Source organism: Geotrypetes seraphini, chromosome 17, assembly GCF_902459505.1.
Source record: "Geotrypetes seraphini chromosome 17, aGeoSer1.1, whole genome shotgun sequence".
Taxonomy (NCBI): Eukaryota; Metazoa; Chordata; class Amphibia; order Gymnophiona; family Dermophiidae; genus Geotrypetes; species Geotrypetes seraphini.
In genome coordinates, this window is record NC_047100.1 from 8041240 (window position 1) to 8065189 (window position 23950).

Genomic DNA, 23950 nt, shown 5'->3' on the forward strand with positions numbered 1-23950 from the left:
GAGACAGAGAGAGCGAGTGACAGAGAGCGCGAGCGAGCGAGAGACAGAGAGAGCGAGCGAGCGAGAGACAGAGAGAGCGAGAGACAGAGACAGGATGGAGAGAGGGGAGAGGCATGCCACTGAGCCAAGAATGAGTGATCCAGGTCCATCCACAGCTACCCCACTGCCTTTAAATGAAAAGGACTACTCAGTCCTGGGAGAAATTATCTTGCTGGTTTTCTAAATGACGGAGTTAGCCTTCTACTGATGACTTCCTCAGGCTCACAGATAATCCTGAATATCAAATGAGGAAAAATAAAACAGGCGATGGTTACAGCAAATGAAGACAGGATAGAGGCATTTTGTACCTAATTTGCTTCGCATCATGTCATAATGCAACTTTTCCTCTTGTATTTTAATCACGAGACTTGTGTCCCCGCCTCCATTTAAAGATGAGAGCGTTTTGGCATGGTTTTGGCCCTCACAAAACGCTCCCGTGTTTTGACTGTTGCCGGTGTCCTGCTGGTTTTTGCAGTCCCTCACTCACTGCAATGTCCATTTGTCCCCTGATGAAGGCATCTATACATGCCGAAACCAGGATCCCTGTGTTGGGACAATCTAGGTGGGACCCGGACTCAGTTGTACTTATATCAAGATGGACATTATACTATAGCGTACGTCTATTTTTATGACTTTCGTTTTATTAACTTAATAAAGAGCTCCCTTGGTTGATATTCTGGCATCTCTTTTGCCTCTTGTTCCTGGTTTTCTCCAATAGCAGACTAACCAGCTTTACATGATCTCATTTAAAAATAGTGATTTTTCTATTAAATCTGTGTTCTGATTTCTCCCTAGTCCTTAGTTAGGGAAAGGTACTCAGAGGAACGAGTTTGCAAGGTCAGGTTCATTTTTTTCCCTTCATGGGCTGCAAAACCCACCCCAAGCACTAACCTTTCACGGTGCAGTTCTTCCTATGTAACAGAGCAAGGAGTCCATTTAGAAAGGCAACACACCAAGAGAACACATCTTTAGAATGAGGAAGAAACCACAGAGCAAAAAGCGCCAGCTCTTATCAGTGTCGTCCAACTTTAGAATGTCTGTCTTTACAGTATTTTGCATTTTAGAACGGTGCTCATTTAATAGCATTTGCTGTGTATATCAGTGTTGCTCACCCACCATTTTCAAAGGCAAGTGGGCAAGTACCGTACTGTGAACCGGGTTTCGCTATACGAATGAGACACAGCCAGCAAACTCCTTCAAGTAACTGCTAGCTGAAAACATTTCATGATCAAAAACAAAAAGCATAGACAACAGCAGTCAAAATGGCTCCGTTAGAAACAGAAAATAGTAAAAGCCGTAGGAGCTCTTCAGAGAAAAAGCAGGCCCATGCCCGCCGTCTGCATTATTTCAGCTGTGCATCGACTCCAGTCTCTGTGACCTAGTTCTGCCTTGAATTCAACAAAAACCCACTTCGACCGAGCGGTTTCTGAAATTTCCAGTTTAATTTGGTTGGAATAAAAGGTAGGCCAAGTCCCCCGACTTCTGTCATTTTAGACACGCTCAAAAAATGGTTGGCGACTTGATGAATCCATCTGATAGCATCTGTGTTACTTAAGCTAACCAGATAAAATCAAAGGATTACTCTGTGTACCTCACAACTTAGATTGCACTTGTTCTCAGAGATGCATTAAGTAGGATAAATGCTCTGTAAGAACTCAAACAGAAAATGATTCCATTTAGTCAATTCTAAGGTATCCTTTGTGTTACATCTGCTGTAAACTATCTTGCAGAGCCCTTGACTTGTTGCAATGTTCCTCTCCTTCTCCCTATGCATTCCTTCATCCCAAAGTCGAGCCCCATGGCGGCAGATGAAGCTGCAGGAAGTTCTCCAACTGCTGGTCAGCACTCCACCGCAACATGATCACCTCAATGTAAAGTGTCTGTCTGCTCCATGTGAAAACCATGCCACCTTTAGGTGGGGTGGGGTGGGGGTGGGGGGTAGTCATGAAAGGCTTACCAAAGTGTGCAAGGCATCGGCCAAAAATGGATAAAGAAGAACAATGTGGTCTGGGATTGGACCAAAAATAAGTAAATAAAGATAGCCAGCAATTTATTTTCTGACTTGGTTCCGTTGCATTAAATCCCCTCATCTCTGCTTGGGTTTGACTCTGAGCATGCTCAGACAGGCATCCAATCAGAGGGAGAACTATCTTCCTTTCAAGAAGCCATCAAGCAGTCTATCTCCTCTCTCGGACAGCCAGTATCCAGCCATTGCTGCCACCGCACCAATGAAGATAGCAGTGAAGACCATGTCGCCTTTCGCTGCAAGTGTGGCTAAGGCACAAAGCACTACGCCAAAGAACATCTGCTGGAGAACCACAATTTCATCGTCTGTCATGTCTTCAAACAGACCTTTCTCTGCCATCGTTAAAACAAAGGAACAGGGTCGGGAGAGGAGAGAGGAAAAAAATTAAATATACATCGCAACTGTAAGACTCTTTATGGAAGTGTTTGTCCCTTTGATCATAGTAAGGAAAAGGAGAATGCAGAACTGGCCCTCTGCTCTCCGACAGCGTAAATTAGGCTATTCTTAAATGTGTGAGGAAATCCAACACTAGTTCTCCTCATTAAGGAGCAGTGGAGGACACTGCAGTAAAGATTTCTGGATTCCACTTATCTCATTCCCTCTAGGGTTGTGTTGGGGGCAAAGGGTTGAATGGTACAACGGGTAGTGAGGAAATCGAGAGCTTACTTAAAGAACCTGTACCCAACTACTTACGGTCCTGTTGATCCTGAGTGCACACTCCATCTTTCTTAGAATACCCTTTCTCGCAGGAACACTGGTGGCTGCCCTCTGCATTCACACACACCTCGTGTTCCCCGGTGCATACGGGATCTTCGCTATTGCACTCATTAATATCTAAACAGGGAAAACAGGCAATAAGACAAGGCACTAACCATTAAGTCTACACCAATGCCAATGAGCGCTGTAAGCATGTCATACTGATCGGCACAATAAACAGAATTGGTGAAAGGATGGGCAGGTTACACGACCTTCCCACCGCAGAGGTTCCGACATAGGATGGTGGATTTTGTGACGACACTCTTCCATTTCCTCATATTCAGAAGAGGGTCACCTTATGTCCAACACCATTGTCCTCTCCTAGCCTCCATCACACCGGTTACTAATATGCAGAATCACGGCGGGGGGGGGGGGGGGGGGGGTGCCGGATCGTGGCGGGGGAGGGCTCATAAATCGAGCCATGCTTGGTTTCGAAGGCGCCGATTTTGCGAATGTTTTGCTCGTCTTGCAAAACACTCGTAAACCAAGGTACCACGGTATTTAAATGTTTGCTATCATTTCTCCTATGCATTTCAAATCTCTTCTCATACTAGTGTTGAGATTTTATTTAGCACTGTTTTGAACCAGAGGTTGCCCTGGGGCTCTGCCCAGCCTCTACAAATTTTGGAGTGCAGGAAGAACCTAATATGACAATCCTCAGCTCTCACAAGAAAGAGATCTAGCATGGACAGAGGGGGGAAGGACTCACCAAGACACTTGACGCCATCCCTACTGTAGCCTTTGTTACACTTCTTACAGCGAGCGGAACCTGCCCCCATGCAACCAACACAGGCCTTGTCACAATCTGTGGAAAAAAAAGATGTGAGAGTTAGGGCTACATTCACAAAGCAAACCGATCGTGTACCGATCAGTTTGCGACCCCGACCCGATTCACTAACCTCTTCTCCGATCTGTGCATGCAAATGTGGGGAGACAGCATGCAAAATAGGCAGGGCTGCGATTCGAAAAACTTTTCAGGGGACACCGACCGGGCTGGCCGATCCAAAAAGAAGTGACTGCTGAGGACCAGTCCCTCAGGTCTTTTCCGACTGCCCTGCTTTTCTGCCCCGATCTGCTCTCTGCCCCGTCTCAGCCCTGATCTCCCGCCCTTCCCCACACTGCGAGCCCGTGGGTTTAACCCATGGGTTTAAAGCAGGTTAAAACCATGGGCTCGCTGGACCAGAAAGTATGAAGGTTAAGCGTTGGGTGTTCAAATTTGTTTTAGGCGAGTCAGAAGAATACTGGACCCTTTTGTTCTTTTGTGCTCTAGCGAGCTCTGACCTCGACACTCGTAGGACCCTTCCAGATTCACACAGAACTGGTTAGCTCGACACTGTGCCTTCTCCGTCCCACACTCGTCAACATCTGCAAGAAAAGAGGAATCAAAACTGATCTCAAGCTGGAGGTCAACTATCAAGAAATTCCCCGTGACCAGTGATGGAGAAAGTACATGAGTGCAGAGGAAGACAAGAGAACAGAGTTTGCAGTGTGGTTACACTGTAGCCCACAGAAGAAACCCATGCCGAGCCCAGCATTCTGCCCTCAGCAGTGGCCAGTACCTGGCAGATCCCCAAAATTCAACCTATTTCATACAGCTCACTTCCAGGGATGAGTAATTACTCTCCCAAGTCTACCTGGCTAGTAACTTTCATGAAATCTTTCTTCCAGGGACTTGTTCAAACCTCTTCTACACCTGCCATAATACCTTTTGTTCAGGTAAGTCATCTCAGGACACTCTATTACAATGTCAGTCATGTATTATACTGGGATAGGCATGTGGGATCTCTTAGGGAGAGGAGGAACAGACTGGATAGGCCATTTGGCCTTTATTTGCCATCATGTTTCTATAATCATAAAGCTCTATGACCTCACAATGCAGGTGTAAAGAGCCTTAGCCAAAAAGGAGGGGAGGAGATAGTGGATGCTGCGGCTGGGCAGACTGGATGGGCCATCTGGCCTTTTATCTGCCATCATGTTTCTATAACCATAAAGCTCTATGACCTCACAATGCAGGTGTAAAGAGCCTTAGCCAATAGGAAGAGGAGATGCAAATGTTAAGAGCCTTAGCCCACAGGAAGAGGAGATAGTGGATGCTGTGTATGGGCAGAATGGATGGGCCATTTGTCCTTTATCTGCCGTCATGTTTCTATGTTTTAATAACCTACTGGTGGGGGTTGCACACTAAGATTTGAAATGTTGCTGGACTTCACCGTGCAGTCATGATTTTCTGTGCACCAAGATAAAAACTAAACATCACACGTTTCATATTTTCTGTTGCCATTTCTCTTATTCCCAATGGAATGCCTCAGAAACACATACCTTCCATCAACGGACATAAAGTTCTGCGCCATCTTTTTTTCAAACGGATGTTAAACCATGAATTCTGAAGTTTAGTAAAAATCCTGAAAACCTAGACCTGATGTTTGATATTAAATCCTTAAATTATACTTTATTAAGAAGGGGGGGGAGGAGAACCTCAGAAAATTAGACTTTATTAAAAATGGGGGGAAGAACCTCAGAAAATTAGACTTTATTAAAAAGGGGGGGAAGAACCTCAGAAAATTAGACTTTATTAAAAAGGGGGGGAAGAACCTCAGAAAATTAGACTTTTATTAAAAAGGGGGGGAAGAACCTCAGAAAATTAGACTTTATTAAAAAGGGGGGGGGAAGAACCTCAGAAAATTAGACTTTATTAAAAAGGGGGGGGAAGAACCTCAGAAAATTAGACTTTATTAAAAAGGGGGGGAAGAACCTCAGAAAATTAGACTTTTATTAAAAAGGGGGGGGAAGAACCTCAGAAAGTATAAAACCTGCTGCATGCCAAACAGGAGAAGTCGTAATCCTCAGCACCCACCTATCAAATTCTGATTTACCTAGAGCGTGAATTCCCACAGGAGGTTCCCTTTAAGAAGGGTCAGAACAGGTCCCACTGACTCACCGATGCAGCTGCGGTCGTGTAGCATCCAGCCCTTCTTACACAGCACACAGCTGTCGTCCTCTGGCCCTGTACACTTGCTGCAAGCTTTGTAGCATTCTATAAGCCAAGAAGGGAATAAAATAAGAGAGAGAGAGAGAAAAATAAAATAAAACCCACAGCAATCCAGAGAAGACAAATGCACAGCAGCACAAAGCAGCTCACCCTCCTGAGACACAAACCTGGAAAGGGAGAGGTACAAGAACACAATGGCTTCATTGTTTTATACTCAGCTCACATAAGAACTGCCATACTGGGACACAGCGAAGGTCCATCAAGCCCAGTATCCCGTTTTCAAACAGTAGCAACATTCCACAGCTGAGATTGTGATGTCATAATGCCCAAGAGCCAAACTCATCAGTGATGTAACATAGTAACATAGTAGATGACGGCAGATAAAGACCCGAATGGTCCATCCAGCCTGCCCAACCTGATTCAATTCAAATTTTTTAATTTTTTTCTTCTTAGCTATTTCTGGGCAAGAACCCAAAGCTCCACCCTGCACCGTGCCCGGGTTCCAACTGCTGAAATCTCTGCCAAGACCCATTCCAGCTACCGAAGCCCTCCCCAGCCCACCCTCCACCAAACGGCGGTTTCATTGTCCTATACTTAGCGAATATAAGAATTGTCAAACTGGGACAGACCGAAGGTCCATCAAGCCCAGTATCCCGTTTCCAACAGTGGCCAACCCTGGTTCAAGTACCCAGCTAGATCCCAAGCAGTAAAACAGACTTTGTCTGTAGCTGATCAGATGTCTCTCAAATACAAACCGTATGATTATGTTTATTTAAGATTTGATCTACCGCTCCTGCATTTTCCTGACCTAAGCGGTTTACAAAGTATCAAACTAAAATGAAATTAGGTACTTGAGAAAAATGACCCTATCTGTCCCGAAGGCTCACAATCTAGCTAAAGTATAAGCTAAAAAATATGACTATCCTCTATATGTATTATTCCACATGAAGGCAGCTAGCATTCACTTATGAATCGCCCCAAATAATTATCATACAACTATGTCTTCTCAGTCACCCCTTCTGCACCTATAAATCCCCCATATAGATGATATAGACCATATATAATAATAATAATTTTATTTCTTATATACCACCAAAGCCATAGTAGTTCGAGACCATATCTAATGATTATGCATCTTTCATAAAATCAATTCCTAGATTTAACTCCGCTAACTGCAAATGCCAACATAATATTTACACCTGCTCCAATATACCATGTATTTTAAAAATACACGTTTAAATGCAGCTCCACTTTCACTCCACCCACTGTGTCCCTAGGAATGATTATGCACAGATTGTGTAAAACTGGGGACCTCTTTCCATGCACTTTTCTTCCATACAATTTCCTGTGTATAAAAAAACCCAGACTCTTTAGTGTGGAGAAAGATTTCTTAAAATTCTCCACCCATCCCCACGCCACGTGTGTGTGTGTGCAATACTACACAACTGTTATATATATTATAAAGATCCCGATACGTGAAAATCACCTTTCAGTTCATTTGAAAACCAGATACAATTGGAAAATTACAGTGGTGAAGAGGGGGGAAAGCTAAGTGTGCAGGCCAAACAATACAATAACATCAAGCCACAAATGATTTATGACATCGGGAAATCTGCATTGTAAATTCCGATATAACATATTTATGCTAATTTTTATTCCGTGGGAAAGTCTTCCAAATTCAAATGTTCTGGAAAACCCGGCAGCAGACAGTCAGCCCCTGAGAAATTTAAAGGGGTACAAAAAGATGCAGGAAGTAATACATGAAATAGTGGGGGGGAGGGGGAAGGAGAGGTGGGGGGAGGTCAGGGTGTTACAGCACAGATTTGGGAGCTTTCTGTCAAGAATTCAGATCCTCCATCATCCCAAACACACAACTCTATTCATCCTCATGTGCAACCTAAGCTTAAGAATTATTCTCACAGAATGAAAAAGCATCTGACCTAGCAAATGCTTGCGTGCTGCATCCTGCCCCTCAAGTCGTGTCTTCTTTACAAACAGTAATTTGCAAATTTATTTTTATCTTTAAGCAGAGCAGGAGATGCACCTGAGCAGAGACCTATCATCGCATATATGTTCTCGCTCTCCACAATTACCCCACTCGAGGGATTCAGTGAAAACAGAGGTTGAACGTAACGGTCGCAGAATTCAAGGTGGCCAGGGATAAGCAAAACATCCCTTCATTTTGAAGCAGCAAGAAGGGCAAGGCAGGTCTGAGCCCGGAAAAAAATGGAAAAATCAACTGGGATCTAAAAAAAACAAACAAAAAAAAAAAATCACCCATATCGAGGGGCGGATCAGGGGTAGAGGAGAGGAAATGATAGGGCGCTTACCCTTATAGAAGGATGGACCCTGGTGGTGGTACTTCAAAACTAGCACTAGGGGTTGGTACCCAGTCAAATGCGCACTGAGACCCGACAATTTTTTTTTATTTTTGAGGGTTACCCCACCCCTCACTACACTGAAAACATTCAGTTGCTATCTAGTGTTAGGGTAAGGTTTACATGCATTTGATGGGTCACCAGCACCATTTTCCTAGCATGGTTGTTGATAACAGGATCACTGAATTTTTGGACTTGCTTTATTTATTCATTGGGATTTTTTTAACCGCCTTTTCACCATGAGATTCATCCAAAGCGGTTTACAATACATTAAATAGCAATCAGGAACTCTTAAGCTACGTCCAAACTGAGCAAGTAATTCAGTTGTTAAGGTCACTGACCAGTTCATCAGTGCTGTAATTTTGGCTGTATTGTTCACCGATGTCTCTCAAAATACAATCCATATCTAACGAGATCACAGACAGTTGGGCAGCTCAGTTCCAGGTAGTTCTCTGCCTGATCTCTCCTCAAATCACTTCATTGGCTCCCTGTCCATTTCTGCACACAGTTCAAACTCTACAATGTGGCTCTTCAGTATCTTCCGATTCTTTATCTACTATGATCGTCTAGGTCAATGCTTCTTATTGTTCAAACAATTTTTATTGATGCAAACAACATCAAATGCAACATAAGAGCACCTCATGGTGCATAATACAATAACAATACAATGCTGCATAATACAATAACAATGCATAAAATAAAATAAGAAGCATATATACCCCTCACCTCCCCCCCCTAGCCTCCCCCTCCTAATGCTTCTGAATCATCTCCTTGAGGCACGCCTAGCCAGTCAAGTCCTCAGGATCCCCACCACGAATATGCATGAGATACATCTGCACAAACTGGATATTCATTGTAGGCGGACCTCTCGTGAATATTCGTGGTGTTGATCCTGAGGACCTGACTGGCTAGAAGAGGGTTAAACAGCACCAGTCTATGCTTCAGAAGGCGATACAAGCAACTGAAGGAAAATACTTCCCCCCCCACCCCCCAAGAACAGTTTTATGAAAGATTCAAAACCCTTTCTCAGTTTGAGCCCTGCCCATACTTCAATCAGGTAATGCAATGGCAAGAAAGGTGCATGCACAAGAAGAACGGAGGCACGTCCATCTCCTGGGCTCACACAGGCTTATTATAATTCTCCTGTAATCATGATGAAGTCAAGCCCAGGAACTGAGGAAAGTTACGAGGTCTGAGGAACAGAGCCAGTGCAAATGTACTGGGCACTCTAGTTGACCTTTCGGCCTTATTCTCCCTCCCTTTAAGGATTTTAATAATTAAACTCAATCATGATCAACTGATCACCCCTCCCAAAAGAATCTAACAAAAAATAAAACTGCACCGCTGTTTATGCACTGTATATACTCGAAAATAAGTTGATCTGAATATAAGTCGAGACCCCCCCTTCCCCCCAAAGGAGGGAATAAATAAATAAATGGTTGACTCGAATAGCCGGGCAGCTTAATATTCTAGTGTCCAGTCCTGTCAGGCTCTGCACCCAGACCCTCCCTGCCAAGCTTTGCACCCAGCCCCCTTCCCTCCATCCCTCCCCTGTCAGGCTCTGCACCCAGCCCCCTTCCTTCCTTCCACCCCTCCCCTGTCAGGCTCTGCACCCATCACCCTTCCATCCTCCCCTCCCCTATCAGGCTCTGCACTCTCCCTCCCAGGCTCTGCCCTCTGGCCCCCCTCCCTGCCCTATCTTTCTACATCTGCCAATCTGGTGGAGGTGCAGCGGGTCCTCTGCCGATCGTTGGTGGAGATGCGGCAGGCAGGAGCAAGCTTTCTGAACTCCTGCCCGGCTGCGCGGATCCACTTAGTCCAAATCAGCGGCACGAGCAGCAGCACCATTTGGCGCTGCTACTCGGCGCCGAGCGGCTTCCTTACTGGCTCCTGTCCTCGTAAGTCTAAGAATGTGCCGACAGTTCGTAAAGTTTGTGTAGCCGTCGGGATCTGTTTTGCTCCGACTGCTGCTTCTCTTGGCTGACCCTTGGTAGTCACTGCCCTAAGTTACCATCTAGTCTTGCCTAATGGTTGAGCCCCTGTTCATGACTTCGCCCAACTTGGCCTCACAAGATTTGCCCAAGACTCAAAGATGAAAACCTGAACAATCTACAAGCACAAAAACACAACGGGGAGAAGAACAGTGGCCTGGGAACAGTCACTGGCACTTCAGGGCCAAACGCTTCATACGTTTCGTTACATACCAGAACATACCAGGTGAGTCTCGTTTCTGAAGGCCTCGTAATAGCCAACAGAGCATTCCGCGCAGAAGGGGCCACCGTAGCTAAGGTAACAGTTACAAAGCCCAGTGCCAGAACGGGTCCCGTCGCCATCGCATCGCCCGTTTCCATTACAGAGTCTCTCGGAACCACCGCTGCAAGCTGCAGATAGACAGAGAGAGAGACAGTGTAGCAAAAGCTTGTACAATGGCACCCTCTACAATTCCTGCCATGCCCCCTAACATCCAACAAGTGATAACCCACTATGGAAGAATATATGATAATGTCCTAAGAAAATTCTTCCTCGATAAAGTGAGACGCGGCCAATACGAACTACAGTGTTACTGCTGCTATTTATTATTTCTATAGCGCTAAAAGGCTTAAGCAGCGCTATACATTTTAACAGTCCCTGCTCAGAAGAGCTTACAATCTAAATTTATACAGGACATTTCAGGGTTGGCGAGGTTATTGTGGGTAACTGACATCAGTGAGGGGAGTTAAGATTGAAAGCAGTTTCAAAAAAAGTGGACCTCTAGCTTGGATTTGAACACTGCCAGGGACGGAGCACGACGTATTGATTCAGGCAGCCTGTTCCAGGCATTTGGCGCTGCAAGAAAGAAGGGACGGAGTCTGGAATTGGCAGTGGAAGAAAAGGGTACAGATAAGAGGGGCTTGCCCGATGAGCAGAGAACATGGGGGGGGGGGAGAGCTTCAGAGCAAATGCACTTGTAGGTCAGCAAGAGGAATTTAAACTGTATTCAGAAATGGACAGGGAGCCAATGAAGCGACTTGAGGAGAGGGGAAATGTGAGAATAGCAATCAAACTGCAAGCCTAGTAAAAAAACTAAATTGTGAAATGTGCAGGGAGAGTCCTCAGCTTAACGCCGATAACGGTAAGGCAAAAGCCATCACTCTTTCTACCCACAAAGGGTTCGTTGGCGAAACATCTCTGGACTAACTCCCATAAGTGAAAAATGCAGTGACAAAATGTGCGGCGGCACTAATGGTGAAAAAACTGAAAAAAAACAATCAATATTGGTCACTGCTATTCAGCGATCAAGCTGTTGCACTACACTAGTGGCCCACTATACCCGAGAAAATAGGGCAAAACTTCTGAACATAGAATCTAAAGATGACACAAATGCAAAAATACAAGACAAAAAAAAAGATCTCGAGGCCAATGCTTCAGTGCCTATGTGTTAGGAAAAAACAAACAAACACTACTCGGGCACCAGTTCATATCTAAACTAAACTAAACTTTAAGTTTATATACCGCATCATCTCCACGGGAGTGGAGCTCGACACGGTTTACAAAGCTTAAAAATATAGGAAGAGAGAGGAGAAAGATTTACAAGGGGATATATAAAGAGGGGATGAAACGGAAGAAGAGATGTTATATGTTAGAGAAAAGCCAGGTTTTCAGTTGTTTCCGGAATAGTTGGAGGGAGCCCAGGTTCCGCAGCGGGATAGTGAGATCGTTCCAAAGGCCCGTGATTTTGGAGAGGAGGGATCTTCCCAGTTTTCCTGCGTGGAGGATGCCGTGTAGAGAGGGGAAGGATAGTTTATGTCTGTGGGCTGATCTGTTGGTAGCAGGCGTCAGGGCGAGGAAGGATAGGGGGATTAGGGGCGGAAGGATGCCGTGAATGGTCTTGAACGCCAGGCAGGAGCATTTGAAATGAATTCTGGAAAGTACTGGGAGCCAGTGAAGATTGGTAAGTAGTGGGGAGACGTGATCAAATTTGCGTTTAGCAAATATCATATTGAAGCAAGCAGAAGGAAGAGCTGCAGCTGGAGAAACGCGAGGCAAGCGGGTGATCGATGGCTGTACTTACACAGACAGTCGGGACCAAAAGTTCCGGGTGGACAGCAAACTTTCAGGGTGTCCATACAGAGCCACTGAAAGAGGTCAGGGTACTGCTTCCGCCTGGAATGAAATGGGAAGAGATAATAAGGGAAATAGCAAAACCCCTTTGATTAAGAACTAGTTCTTCTCAATAAAATTATGTCCTATTACCGTGTTTTCAGGCATATAACGCGCACACGGGTATGGCGCGCGGGAACAAGGAATTTATGTAAGAAAATTTTGGTATAGCGCGCCCACGCGTATACCGCGCATGCTCCTGTAATGCCTATTCTATTGTGATGCGGTGTTTTCTGTCTTGCTGGCGCCCTCCTCCATCTTCCTGCATCGTTCGCTGAAAGCCGCGGGCAGCGGATCCTAGGTGCCTCTTGCGGCTGACCCAGAAGTGTTCCCTCTGACGTCACGACGTCAGAGGGAACGCTTCCCAGCCGCAGGAGGCGCATGGAAGCCGCTGCTACGGCTTTCAGCAAACGCTGCGGGAAGATGGAGGAGGGCGCCAGCAAGACTTGAAAACAATTGTATAACGCGCTCACGCATATAACGCGCATGGTTATGCTCGGTTTGTAAAATCGTGTATAGCGCGCATGTTATATGCATGAAAATACGGTAGTTATTGAGACCCGAAGATCAAAACATAACTGCAATATGAAAGCAAAGAATTTTGTTCACTACCCTCCTCTCACTAAAATGATTTCACAAGAACACATGAATAGCCAACTGGATCAGACCAATGGTCCATCAAGCCCAGTACCTTGTTCTCACAGAATTAGGGGCATGGTCTGCTCTGACAGCTATCGCATGATATGTTACCGCTTGGTAAAAATCGCAACTGCCTGCATTAGGGCAGTTTGGCTGCTGCCCCAAGCAGATAAAATATCTTGCTGCCAAGGTGCCTCCCCTGATCAGTAACTTTTCCAGGCAGTAGCCCTCTTCTCCCGGAGATCAGGGTCTCCATAATACATTAGTGGAATGTGGGAGTTCTCCTCTGTTCCTGCACTGGTAGTGACTATGACTCCAGGTGGTAGTCTCATGGTATTACTGCTAGAGTCAGCCTGCCAGAATGACACGGTGACAGAATTTGTCACCATCCCCATCTCCACAGATAACCCGCGGGAAACCATCCTCATGCCATTCTTTAAGGGGAGAGGAGAAAATCAGAGTATGAATGGGCACAACCACTCACCCTCAAGCCCTGCATCGAAGAATACTGGTGTAGAAGGACTGAGATTGAGATAGACACTAAAGAATGACGCAGGATGATTTCCCACGGTACTGGGACAGACCGAAGGTCCATCAAGCCCAGTATCCTGTTTCCAACTCAGGTCCCAAATACCTGGCAGAAACCCACATAGTAGCAACAATCCAAAGCTGAGATTGTGATGTCATAATGCCTCATTCCACCAATGCCTAAGAGCCAACCTTATCAGTGATGTCACAATGACTTGATTGTCCTATACTTGGCTCACATAAGAATGAGTATGAATGGACACAGCCTCTGACCCTCAAGCCTTGCATTGAAGAATGCTGGTGTAGAAGGACCAAGGTGGCATGGGATGGTTTCTTGTGGGGATGGTGACAAATTGTGTCACTGTACCATTCTCTACGAGTCCTAATTCATTCCGCTCCACTATCAGGGAGACTCTTGGGTGAAGCAATATGTTGCCTTCAGAAACAGGTACAATCTAGATGCCTCTTATACTGAGTATAAACTAAGAACTCACTTCTTGAACCACCAAGTCTCCACGAGCTCCTCACTCTGCTCCAGCATAAGGTTACACTCAAAGTTAGATGTATCGCACACGTGCTCTATCACCTCCAGCAGCCGAGTCTCACTGAGAGGAAAAAAGTGGACAACACGATCTGAAATCTGAGGACTGTGACACGTTGTGAGTGAGCAGATTAGAGGAAGGTAAGATAACCTCAAGGAACCTCTGGGAAGATGTATAGTAAATGTTGTCTCACATGCATCCATCTATGTGTGGAATGTGTTAGCAGGTGACTTTCCCCTGGAAATTTTGCATAAGGGGCATTCCATGTTTTGGACTCATTTTCTGTGGATTAAAATACAGTAAAACCTTGGTTTGCAAACATAATTCGTTCCGGAAGCATGCTTGTAATCCAAAGCACTCGTATATCAAATGGAAACTCAGACGATTCATTCCGCAACCCAAAAACTTTAATACAAAATGCTATACTTATTTGTATTGCAAGACCTCGCTCATTTAGAACAGTCACTACACTCCCGCAGGGTCAGAGAAAGAAGAACTATTGGCTCAGTTGTGATGATGTGACGCACGCATACTGTATGTACTTGTATTGGAAGACCTCGCTCGTTTCGAACGGTGACGGGACTAAATCGCGCGAGACAACGGCGTGCAGACAACTGAGCGCAAGGTTGACGGCGCGCCGAAGAAAAGCACTATTTTAAAGGGCTCCGACGGGGGATGTGGGGGGGGGAACCCCCCCACTTTACTTAACAGACATTGCGCTGGCATTGTGGGGGGGTTTGGGGAGGTGGAACCCCCCACATTATACTTAAAACTGAACTTTTTCCCTAAAAAAACAGGCAAAAAGTTTGGTTTCAAGTATAATGAGGGGGGTTACAACCCCCCAAACCACCCCCCCCCCCCAACGCCAGCGCGATGTCTGTTAAGTAAAATAGGGGGGGTTCCCCACCAACATCCCCCGTCGGAACCCTTTAAAATAGTGCTTTTCCTTGGCGCGCCGTTGTGGCGCAGTTGTGTGCGTGTGGCGCAGTTGTTGGGTCTACAGCCTCAGCACCCTGGGGTTGTGGGTTCAAACCCCGCGCTGCTCCTTGTGACCCTGGGCAAGTCACTTAATCTTCCATAGCCCCAGGTACGTTAGATAGATTGTGAGCCCACCGGGACAGAGAGGGAAAAATGCTTGAGTACCTGATTGTAAAAACCGCTTAGATAACCTTGATAGGCGGTATATAAAATCCTAATAAACTTGAAACTTGAAACCTTGCGCTCAGTTGTCTGCGCGCCGTTGTCTCGCGTGATTTTGTCTATGAACCGCTTCGAACAGTCACCACACTGCGGGTGAACTGGGCGTGGTGCTTTTATTACATTCAGCCGCGGTCAGCGCGAGATGTGCCTGTGTTGCGCGCGCTCGAACTGCGGGTGCTTGCATCACGTTCAGCCGCGATCAGCGATTCGCCACACATACATTGTGCGTATTTGACGTGAGCCACATATACGTGCTCGCGCTGCGAGACGACGCTCGTTTTGTCGAGTTAAAATTTAATAAAATATTTTGCTCGACTTGCAAAAACACTCGCTAACCGCGTTACTCGCTATCCAAGGTTTGACTGTATTCTACTATACTGCTTCCTTGCGCTTTTGTCATTACATTGGTGGAATTTCTAGCAGAGCCACTAAACAAAACATCACAGCAGGAGATAATCTGCTCCATTATTGACAGATGCTTCCTGCCTGGCCTAGAAAGCAAAGCAAATAGAGCCAAGTGGCAAGCAGGCTGGAGAACAAGGGGTGCTGGTTTTTGCACGTGTCACTTCTTCAATCATACAGGTTTGCTAGCTCATATTTTAATGGAGTTTTATAAGCTATTATCCGGGCGAACTATCCTTAAGCAGGGGTTAAGAAACTTACAGTTCAAGTACCTTAATATGGCAGAACACAAAGGAAAATCTAGTTCTCTCTTTTCTTGGCCTTTAAGTGGACTAAGCTACGATTTGTCAGGGTTTCAAGTTTTTATTAAAATTTGATGCTAGCTTCTAAGCGACTTTTACAGATAAAAATGGGGGAACAAATCAAAAAGAAAAAAAAAAAATCTCTTCGACAGTACAAATTAAAAGAATATAACAATAGCAGTAAATGGTGTTACCGAAAAAAAAAAGGACACTTACTGGACTAACAGCATCTGGAGCAGTGGTCTCAAAGTCAAACCCTTTGCAGGGCCACATTTTGGATTTGGAGGTATTTGGAGGGCCTCAGAAAAAAAATAGTTCATGACAATTCTGCATCAGGTAAAACTCTATAGTTTATACATCTTTCCTTTTGACTAAGTCTTAATAATAATATGGTAATTTATAGCTAAAGAGACATATGAACAAGAAACTGTTTTATCCAAGTTTCCAAGTTTAATTAGGTTTTGATTAATCGCTTTTTCTTAATTCAAAGCGATGTACATTAAAAATTACAGTATAAACATATTAAAACATTGAAGATAATTGACTGAACTTAAGACAAAAAAAGACAATACTAGAAACATATGGGAAAGAGAAGGCAAGAAGTTACAATATAAAATAAAGATGGGGGTCACATTTAGGGAAAGAACATGAGGAAGGGGTGAGGCTTGGTCCTGAAGTTGATATGATGAAATTATTATTAATTTAGAAATGCATCATTAAATAAAAATGTTTTCAGATTACTCTTGAATTTCTCTAAGTTGACTTCTTGTCTCAATTGATAAGGTAAAGAATTCCATGTTTGGGGAGCAGTGACGGAAAAAATAAATTGGCGTCGTGTGTTAATGATTTTAAGTGAAGGGATTGATAGTAGATGTTGGTCGGTAGATCTTAATGTTCTATTCGTGGTGTAAGGGATTAATGATTTATATATAAAAGCCGGAGTTTTGAGAGAAAGAGATTTGAAAGTAAGCAAGCTGAGTTTATAAATGATTCTGTGAGTAACAGGAAGCCAATGGGCTTCCTTAAGAAGTGGAGTGACATGGTCGAATTTTTTGGCTTTAAAGATAAGCTTGACCGAGGTATTCTGTATGATCTGTAAACGTTTGATTTCTTTTTGAGCTATGCCTTTACTTTTGTGATGATGATAAACATACCAAAGGCTTAAAAATAGGATCAGGCGGGCCGCGAGTTGAGCAGCTAGCTTTGCTCTAAAGTGTGTGGGAAAAATGAAAATGACGCAAAAGATTTCCAAAAAATGATTAATTTTGTTTATTATCAAAAATATCTATCAAAAGGCTACTTTTGCATCATGGGAATTTTTTTTACAGAAGCCAAAAGCTGGCATTGCTAGCAAGAATTCCGACTCTTTGTGAGTTACACATCCATATATACTTTAGAGTTTGAGACCACTGATCTAGAGGGAATAGGGGTAGAAATACAATCAATATAGGATGGAGAGCATAAAAGGAAATGGGGGTGCAATTTGTATTTCTTTGCATCGATATTTGCCGCTTCTTTTTATTCAGATTGGTACAAGTGCTTAATTTGAAATATAATATAAAATGTTAAATATATGGCAAAGCGCATCAACATTTTATTTTTGGCCCCATTAAGCGAAAGCAGGGTGTTTAAACTCGGGAAGTCGATTTTGTACCTGGTTTCATACTTAGCAAGCTTCTTTTCTTCCCAAGCTGTGTTCCCTCCACCAAAGTTCTGCCCAGCTGTCTTCTCCAACCCCTGAGAAGGGCGCAAATATGGACAGAAAATAACGGGTTAACAGTTTTATAATGTAAGAAACAGTTCGACCTAAAGGAGCAACGTTCCCTGGCAGTTACAGTCTCACAGGCAGGAGACATGAGCAGCCAAAAGAGAGAGGTTTCTGTTTCAGCGCTTACATACATGATCTGGCAAACGCCAAAACCACAAAAAAGGACCAACGTTCCACAATACAATCGAGAGCCACAAGAAGTGGAACACAAGTTCCTGGAGTCGCAGGTACCGTGTTTCCCCCAAAATAAGCCCTAGTCCCTGGATTCGTCAGCAGCAGCGCTTCCCCCCGCCGCGCAGCCAAACCCCCGCTGACCTTCCATCCTTCCCTCCCATCCGAACCCCACTGACCGCGAGGCCTATATACCTCCCTCCAGAGCAGCGTCGGGCCGCCAGCATTCTACACAGGCGGCTTCGCAGCCTTCTGTGTGACAGCATCAGTGATGCTGCAGAGAGAATTCCCCGATGAGGCTTTGTGATATATTATTTTGAGGAATAAATACTTGCTACATACTACCTGCGACTCCAGGAACTTGTGTTCCACTTCTTGTGGCTTTTGCACATGATCTGGCATCATTAGTACAGTTCACTTATCTTAAATCACAGCTCTTAATATAAATTCATAGAAATAAATAATTCTGTGTTTGTAAAGTGCTCAGACCATATAACTAATAATTTAGTGGTAATACCAAACTGTAGCTATCATTGCCTTTACAGTCCGTGACCCAACCATTTAGTATTGATAACGATAAAAGGTAAAAAAAACACTTATCTGAAATGGCTGGATAGTTGGATACTCGATAACCACAGCAATATTAAAGTGCCAGTGTTCATATGTGCTCAAACGTGCTTTTAATTTGACTAAATAACCATACTAAAATCCCAGGCCCCTCCGACTCGAGTTTTGGCTCTTCATCAGGAGGGGACACTTTTCTCGGCTTTATAAATCCGGAAGGCAGCGAGGTCACTGACATGGTGAATAATCACAATGCTGAAATTTCCTCTCATTGCATTATCGTGCAGAATCTTTAATCCTACCGCTAGCATCCAGGAAGAGAACTGGCATATCATCCCCTCCGCCAGTTATCGGAACTCAATGGTCCAGGTATCCATTAAGCCGGAAACTCTATGTGTCAAAAATAATTGGAAGATCCTTCTTTCTTTATTTTGGATTTGCCAGAAGCTCTTGGCCATTTACCTAAAGGAAATAGGGCGTTGTGTAGGAAAATTGAGTCTCTTGGCTAGAAAATGTATACTACGATATTGGACGATCCCCGATCCTCCGAGGTTTTGGTATTGGCGGAACCAATTACATCAGTTGGCCATTTGGGAAGCTAGAGATGCTGGAATTATAAGTAAGCGAAAGATGTTATTTATACAAATTTGGGATTCATATTTGCAAGATTTGCATCCTAAGGGCCGTAATGCAATTTTAAGTTGGATCTCTTAATTGGGCTTTTTAATTTAGTCAAATAAAGAGAGTATCATTGGGTAGAGAGTACTATTGGGTGGGAAGGGGTGGGTGTGGAGAGGGACGGTAAAGGTTCAAACTCATATAGATAAGTGGGGGTTTATTGAAATTGGAATTTGTCTTTTATTATGTATATTAATAATTGATGCATTATTGATGTCCTTTGATGCTGTATTTATTGTATTTGATGATATCTGCATCAATAAAAACTGTTTGAATCTAAGCCGGAAACTCCTTTTCATGGATGGAGAGAGCCAAGGGAAGGGGAGCGTCCAAGATACACATTTTCTATGGAAGGCACTAAAATCCGCCCCCACAGGACAGACAAGGGCGGAGCATCAATAAGTAGATGTATATAAGGCCCTCATTTAGAGACACCTTGCTGGACAAAAGGCAGAAATTATTCCATGGTGCTGTTGAACCAATTTTTTTAATCCGGCTGCAAAGCGCTCATTTTGCACATGGGCCGGACCATAAAACTCCAACTTTTCAAATTATTTCCACCGCTGCGTTAACTGCAAGGGCAAATAACCTCGAGCTGGAGGGCTAAGATGAGAGGGACGACGGTACCTTCGCTGCCACCTGTCCCAGAGTGAACGCAGCCGAATCGCCTCTGGCAAAAGCAAGGGGTAGAAACTCATTTAAAAAAAAAAAAAACTAGACGGCATCAAAGGCGGCCGGGTATTTTTTTCCATTTCATTTTCTTTAAAGACACTCCCCCCCTTCACCATGCTTCCTCTGCTCTTGATCTGGCCCCTCTGTCAAATTTAAGAACTCATTGTGGCCCACAAGTCAAAAAGTTTGCTAAGAGACTTTAAATTTGTCCCTGGATGATTCCTCATCCTCTACTCCCAGGAAAGTAAGGGGACTGCAAGGGTACAGCTCTTCTATAGTATTTCAGTTAACACTAGAAACCAGAGTTATGCAGAAAGTGTGTCATAAATATTTTAAATAAATAAACAACCAAAGCATTTCTTTTGGTTTAGTTCGAAGCCAGAGACCATGCTGTAGTTGGCTGTAGCTCTAGGTCCCTGATGTGCCATCCAATTCTCGGCTACAAAAGGCTGACCTGAGAGCACTGGGCAAGACCCGAGTCAGGATTGTCAAAGAAAACAAATGTCCAAGTGATGCTCAGCCCAGAATCCGGTTTCTATCCAAAACCCGTGACGACGCACATCCATGCAGCGCCAAGGTGGCTACCATCTCTTACCTGCTTGAAGTTGACGACAAGATACCTACAAATGTCACAGGGTTCCTCTTCCGAATAGCCAGGATGAGACAAGAAGAGAAGCCACAGCACAACAAGTACGGACTGGAACGAATGCAGCTTTGTCCAGGGTGTGTCCATCTCAAGGCCGGGAAATGCCGCCAAAACGTCAGAGCTGGGGGGGAGGGGAAAATGGAGTGAAACACTTTGCAGTCTCTATACTACCCGTCTCTTATAGGTTGTAAACGTTTTTTGAACAGGAGCTGAAGCTGTAATTTCCATTCAGACTAGAGAATGACACAGGGATGGGAACCCAGGTAAATCTCTGAGAACTTCCAGTTCTGATAAAGGAGAGATAGATACGCTCTAGTTTATTAGGGATAAACTTAAAGATAGGCTCAGCCCCTTCTAATGAAACAGTGAAGAAGTGGTTGTTCACCTTTATGAGTCTGAGGAGGAGGCGACAGGTGAACATATCAAAGCAGAGTAGGTGCATGTCACCTCCTTTCTCGTTCCAAAAAAAAAGATTTTAACTGCCATACTCCCTTCTAGATCTGCTCCTAAATCTTTACCAGTTAATTTCAGGAAAAATCTGGCTTTAGATCGTTTAAAGCAATCAGCTGATTTTTCAGATCTGCCTGCATCACCCCTCAGATTTTTAGCAGAACTTCAAAATGTCAATGAAAGCATTGAGGCAGTTCTGCTCAGGGAACAACCTTGTTCTTCAACCACCGGGCCGTGGACCGGTGCCGGTCTGCAGAAATTTCCTGCCGGTCCACAAAGCCGGCAGGTGCATCGGACTCCAGACAGTGCTCTTCAGCTGCCAGTCCACGGTGCGATCGATGCGGCGTTGTCTTCGGGCCGGCTCCCTCTTCCTCAGTGCTGTAGTGCACAAAGCTGTGGGCAGAGGCTCCTATGCGTGTCCTGCACCTGAATCGGAAGCCTTCCCTCTGACATTGCGACATCAGAGAGAAGGCTTCTGGTTCGGGTGCAGGATGCACGAGGAGACAATGCAGCAACTGAGGAAGAAGAAGCCGGCCCGAAGGTGACACCAGGGGGCAGGCCAGAAGGCAAGGCACAGCATGGAGGGAGCGAGGACAACGGCAGGGGGAATGATTTTATTTTTTAATTTAGTGATTGATTTACATCTGCTGTCTGTTCAGGAAGAAATGCATGTTTGGTTGGTGCTGGGACAAAGGCGAGCGCAGACAACTGAGCGCAACGCGGAGGCGTGCGCCGAAGAAAATGACTGTTTTAAAGAGCTCCGTCAGGGGGTGTGGGGGGAGAACCCCCCCCCACTTTACTTTATACAGATCGTGCTGCATTGTGGGGGGTTTGTAACCCCCCACATTTTACTGAAAACTTCACTTTTTCCCTAATAAACAGGGAAACAGTTAAGTTTCCAGTATAATGAGGCCGGTTACAACCCCCCAAACCCCCCCCCACAACACCGCCGCGATCTGTATTAAGTAAAGTGGGGGGGGGGTTTCTCCCCCCCACACCCCCTGTCGGAGCCCTTTAAAACACTCTTGTTGGCACGTGCCTTTGTCTTCGGCGGTTTTGTCTATGAACCGTTTGTTTTCCTCTGGGATTGTACTGCATGTAGTCTTGCACCTTAGGGCTTGTTTGTATATATTAGTATTTTAGTTTTTGGTCTAATATTTGCATAAGGGTTTATCTGCGTTTTGGTAGGAATGAATGTTGAAAAGCATACAGTGTGCTTTGTGTATTTTAATTTTGTGGTTAACCGTTATGTGTTGTTAATAAGATTATATGATAAATGGATGGAAAAAATGGTGTTACAATTAGTACTATTATGGGGGCGGGCTCTGACTTAGCCCAGTGTTCTTCAACTGCCAGTCCACAAAATAATGTCTTTTATTTCTGCGGATCCATAGGTGTCAAAAGGTTGAAGAACACTTATCTAACTTAAAGCTTAACAGATTTGTATCAGAATGTTTCACTGTGGGCAAGTTTTGAGACCGAGGGGAAAAAGTTTGAATTTACAACGTTTGTGACTGAAAACTGCGAGGAGGGGGGGGGGGGGAGGATGCTTTCATTGATTGAGATTTGAGTCTGCATAAAACATTCCCGACTAAAACGCAAATCCTCAAGTACCCTCTTGCCGGTCAGGTTTTCAGGCAATCCCCAATGAATATGCATGAAAATCACTTTGCATATAATGGAGGCAGTGCATGCAAATTCGCTGTGGAGAGGCTGGAAACCTGACCGGCAAGAGGGTACTTGAGAAACCCTGTGCCAGTCTTGGCTTTGCCCCCCATGTCATGCCCACAAATGCCTTCGCACCTGCAGATCCCGGGTCCCGCGCTTAACAACCCCCTGGAGGCTAGAACCGCCCTGCCCGCGAGCCTGGGCCCAGTCCTCGCGAGCGGCCCTTCCCTGCCTTTGCACCTCCCCGTCCACCTACCTCAGGCTGCCCGCGAGAGGCGGCGCGCGCGCGGCGTCAGGGGGGGGGGGGTCTCGCGGCTGGCTGGCTGGCGCGCGCTGCAGGAGCTAACGTGGGGGTCTCGCGGCCGGCGGGCGCTGCAGCTCCAGCGCGCCACCCCCACTCCCCCTCGCGCCGCAATCAGCTGGCCGCGGCCCCCGCCGCCTATTGGCCGCGCGCTCTCCACCAATGGCGTCCGGCCATGTGCAGTGACGTCACGCTGCAGCGCTGAGCCAATCGGCGAGGGGGAAGCGGCTGCACCTGTCGGGGCGTTTAAAGGGACAGACCGCGTGGAGCGGGGCCGGCTGCCTTATGGAGGCGTAGTACTGGGAGTGATAAAGCCACCCACAGAGCTGGCTCCGAGGACACCCCGGTACCTCACAGGAGGATTTAAAAGGCGCCTCCTCGTGCATTCTCTCCTTTCACATCTTCCCGTGGTGCTGGTTGAAGCCAGGAAAGCCTTCCGCTGCACACACACAATAGTAATCAAAATGTGTCAGTTTCTTCAAATTTATCTGCTTGATTTATATTTTGCAGAGTTTCTGTGGTGTTTCACTGTGTGCAGTTTGGCTTCACATTCCAATTTAACCTTCATCTACATATTTCTATTTTTAGTATGTGATTACTTATTCCATACTGGCTGAGGATGTATCTGTGTGCTGTCTGAATGAAAGACATGGTTTTCTGATAGCGTTTATTAGCCTTGTTTGGCAAAATGCATCAGGCGTGGTTCTTGAGAGCACTTTGAATAAGCCTTATGTGAATCGCCTTATTGTCTTCTGCTCTTCGTTGGTGGACTTCTTGCCTTGTTGTTTCGGTACAAGTTAACTTACATGAAGTGAAACGTACTAGAGGAGTTACGGATTCGGTTGTTCATACATACATAGCAGTTGGTTAAATATAGAGGGAGGCAGTTGAGAGGTTATTAATATAAACTTATATTTCAAATAGTATTTACTGCTTTACCCTATCTTTGAACACTTTTATATACATCTGGAAATGGTTCAGAGTTAAAATGTTTGGGGGTTGCATAGAAGAAAAACTGTGCACTGATTAACTATGTTTGTTTTGAATTTAAAAAAAAGGAAAGAAATACAAGTGGAAGTAAATAAGAAAAC

At 45.0% G+C, this 23950-nt stretch overlaps 1 protein-coding gene across 1 annotated transcript; it reads right to left on the reverse strand.

The window, feature by feature from the left end:
• Nucleotides 1–23003, reverse strand: CRELD1 (cysteine rich with EGF like domains 1). Its single transcript, XM_033926705.1, has 11 exons — nucleotides 22815–23003; nucleotides 20390–20561; nucleotides 17596–17678; nucleotides 13990–14100; nucleotides 12240–12331; nucleotides 10393–10569; nucleotides 5760–5855; nucleotides 4103–4186; nucleotides 3531–3626; nucleotides 2759–2899; nucleotides 1–2397 (listed from the first exon to the last, which is right to left on the reverse strand). Exons 2-11 carry the CDS (start codon nucleotides 20525–20527, stop codon nucleotides 2186–2188), a joined length of 1230 nt encoding a protein of 409 aa, XP_033782596.1. The 5' UTR covers nucleotides 20528–20561; nucleotides 22815–23003; the 3' UTR covers nucleotides 1–2185.
• Nucleotides 23004–23950: the final 947 nt, after the last annotated feature.

Bases quoted from the DNA above. Each gene is read 5' to 3' on its own strand.
- CRELD1 (XM_033926705.1), bottom strand. From the start codon at position 20,527: ATGGACACACCCTGGACAAAGCTGCATTCGTTCCAGTCCGTACTTGTT. The intron at 5,856-10,392 runs GTATGTAACGAA...CTTGGCTTATAG, and splicing joins GACTCACCTGGTATGTTCTG to AATGCTACAAAGCTTGCAGC. The intron at 3,627-4,102 runs GTCAGAGCTCGC...TTTTTTCCACAG, and splicing joins AGGGTCCTACGAGTGTCGAG to ATTGTGACAAGGCCTGTGTT.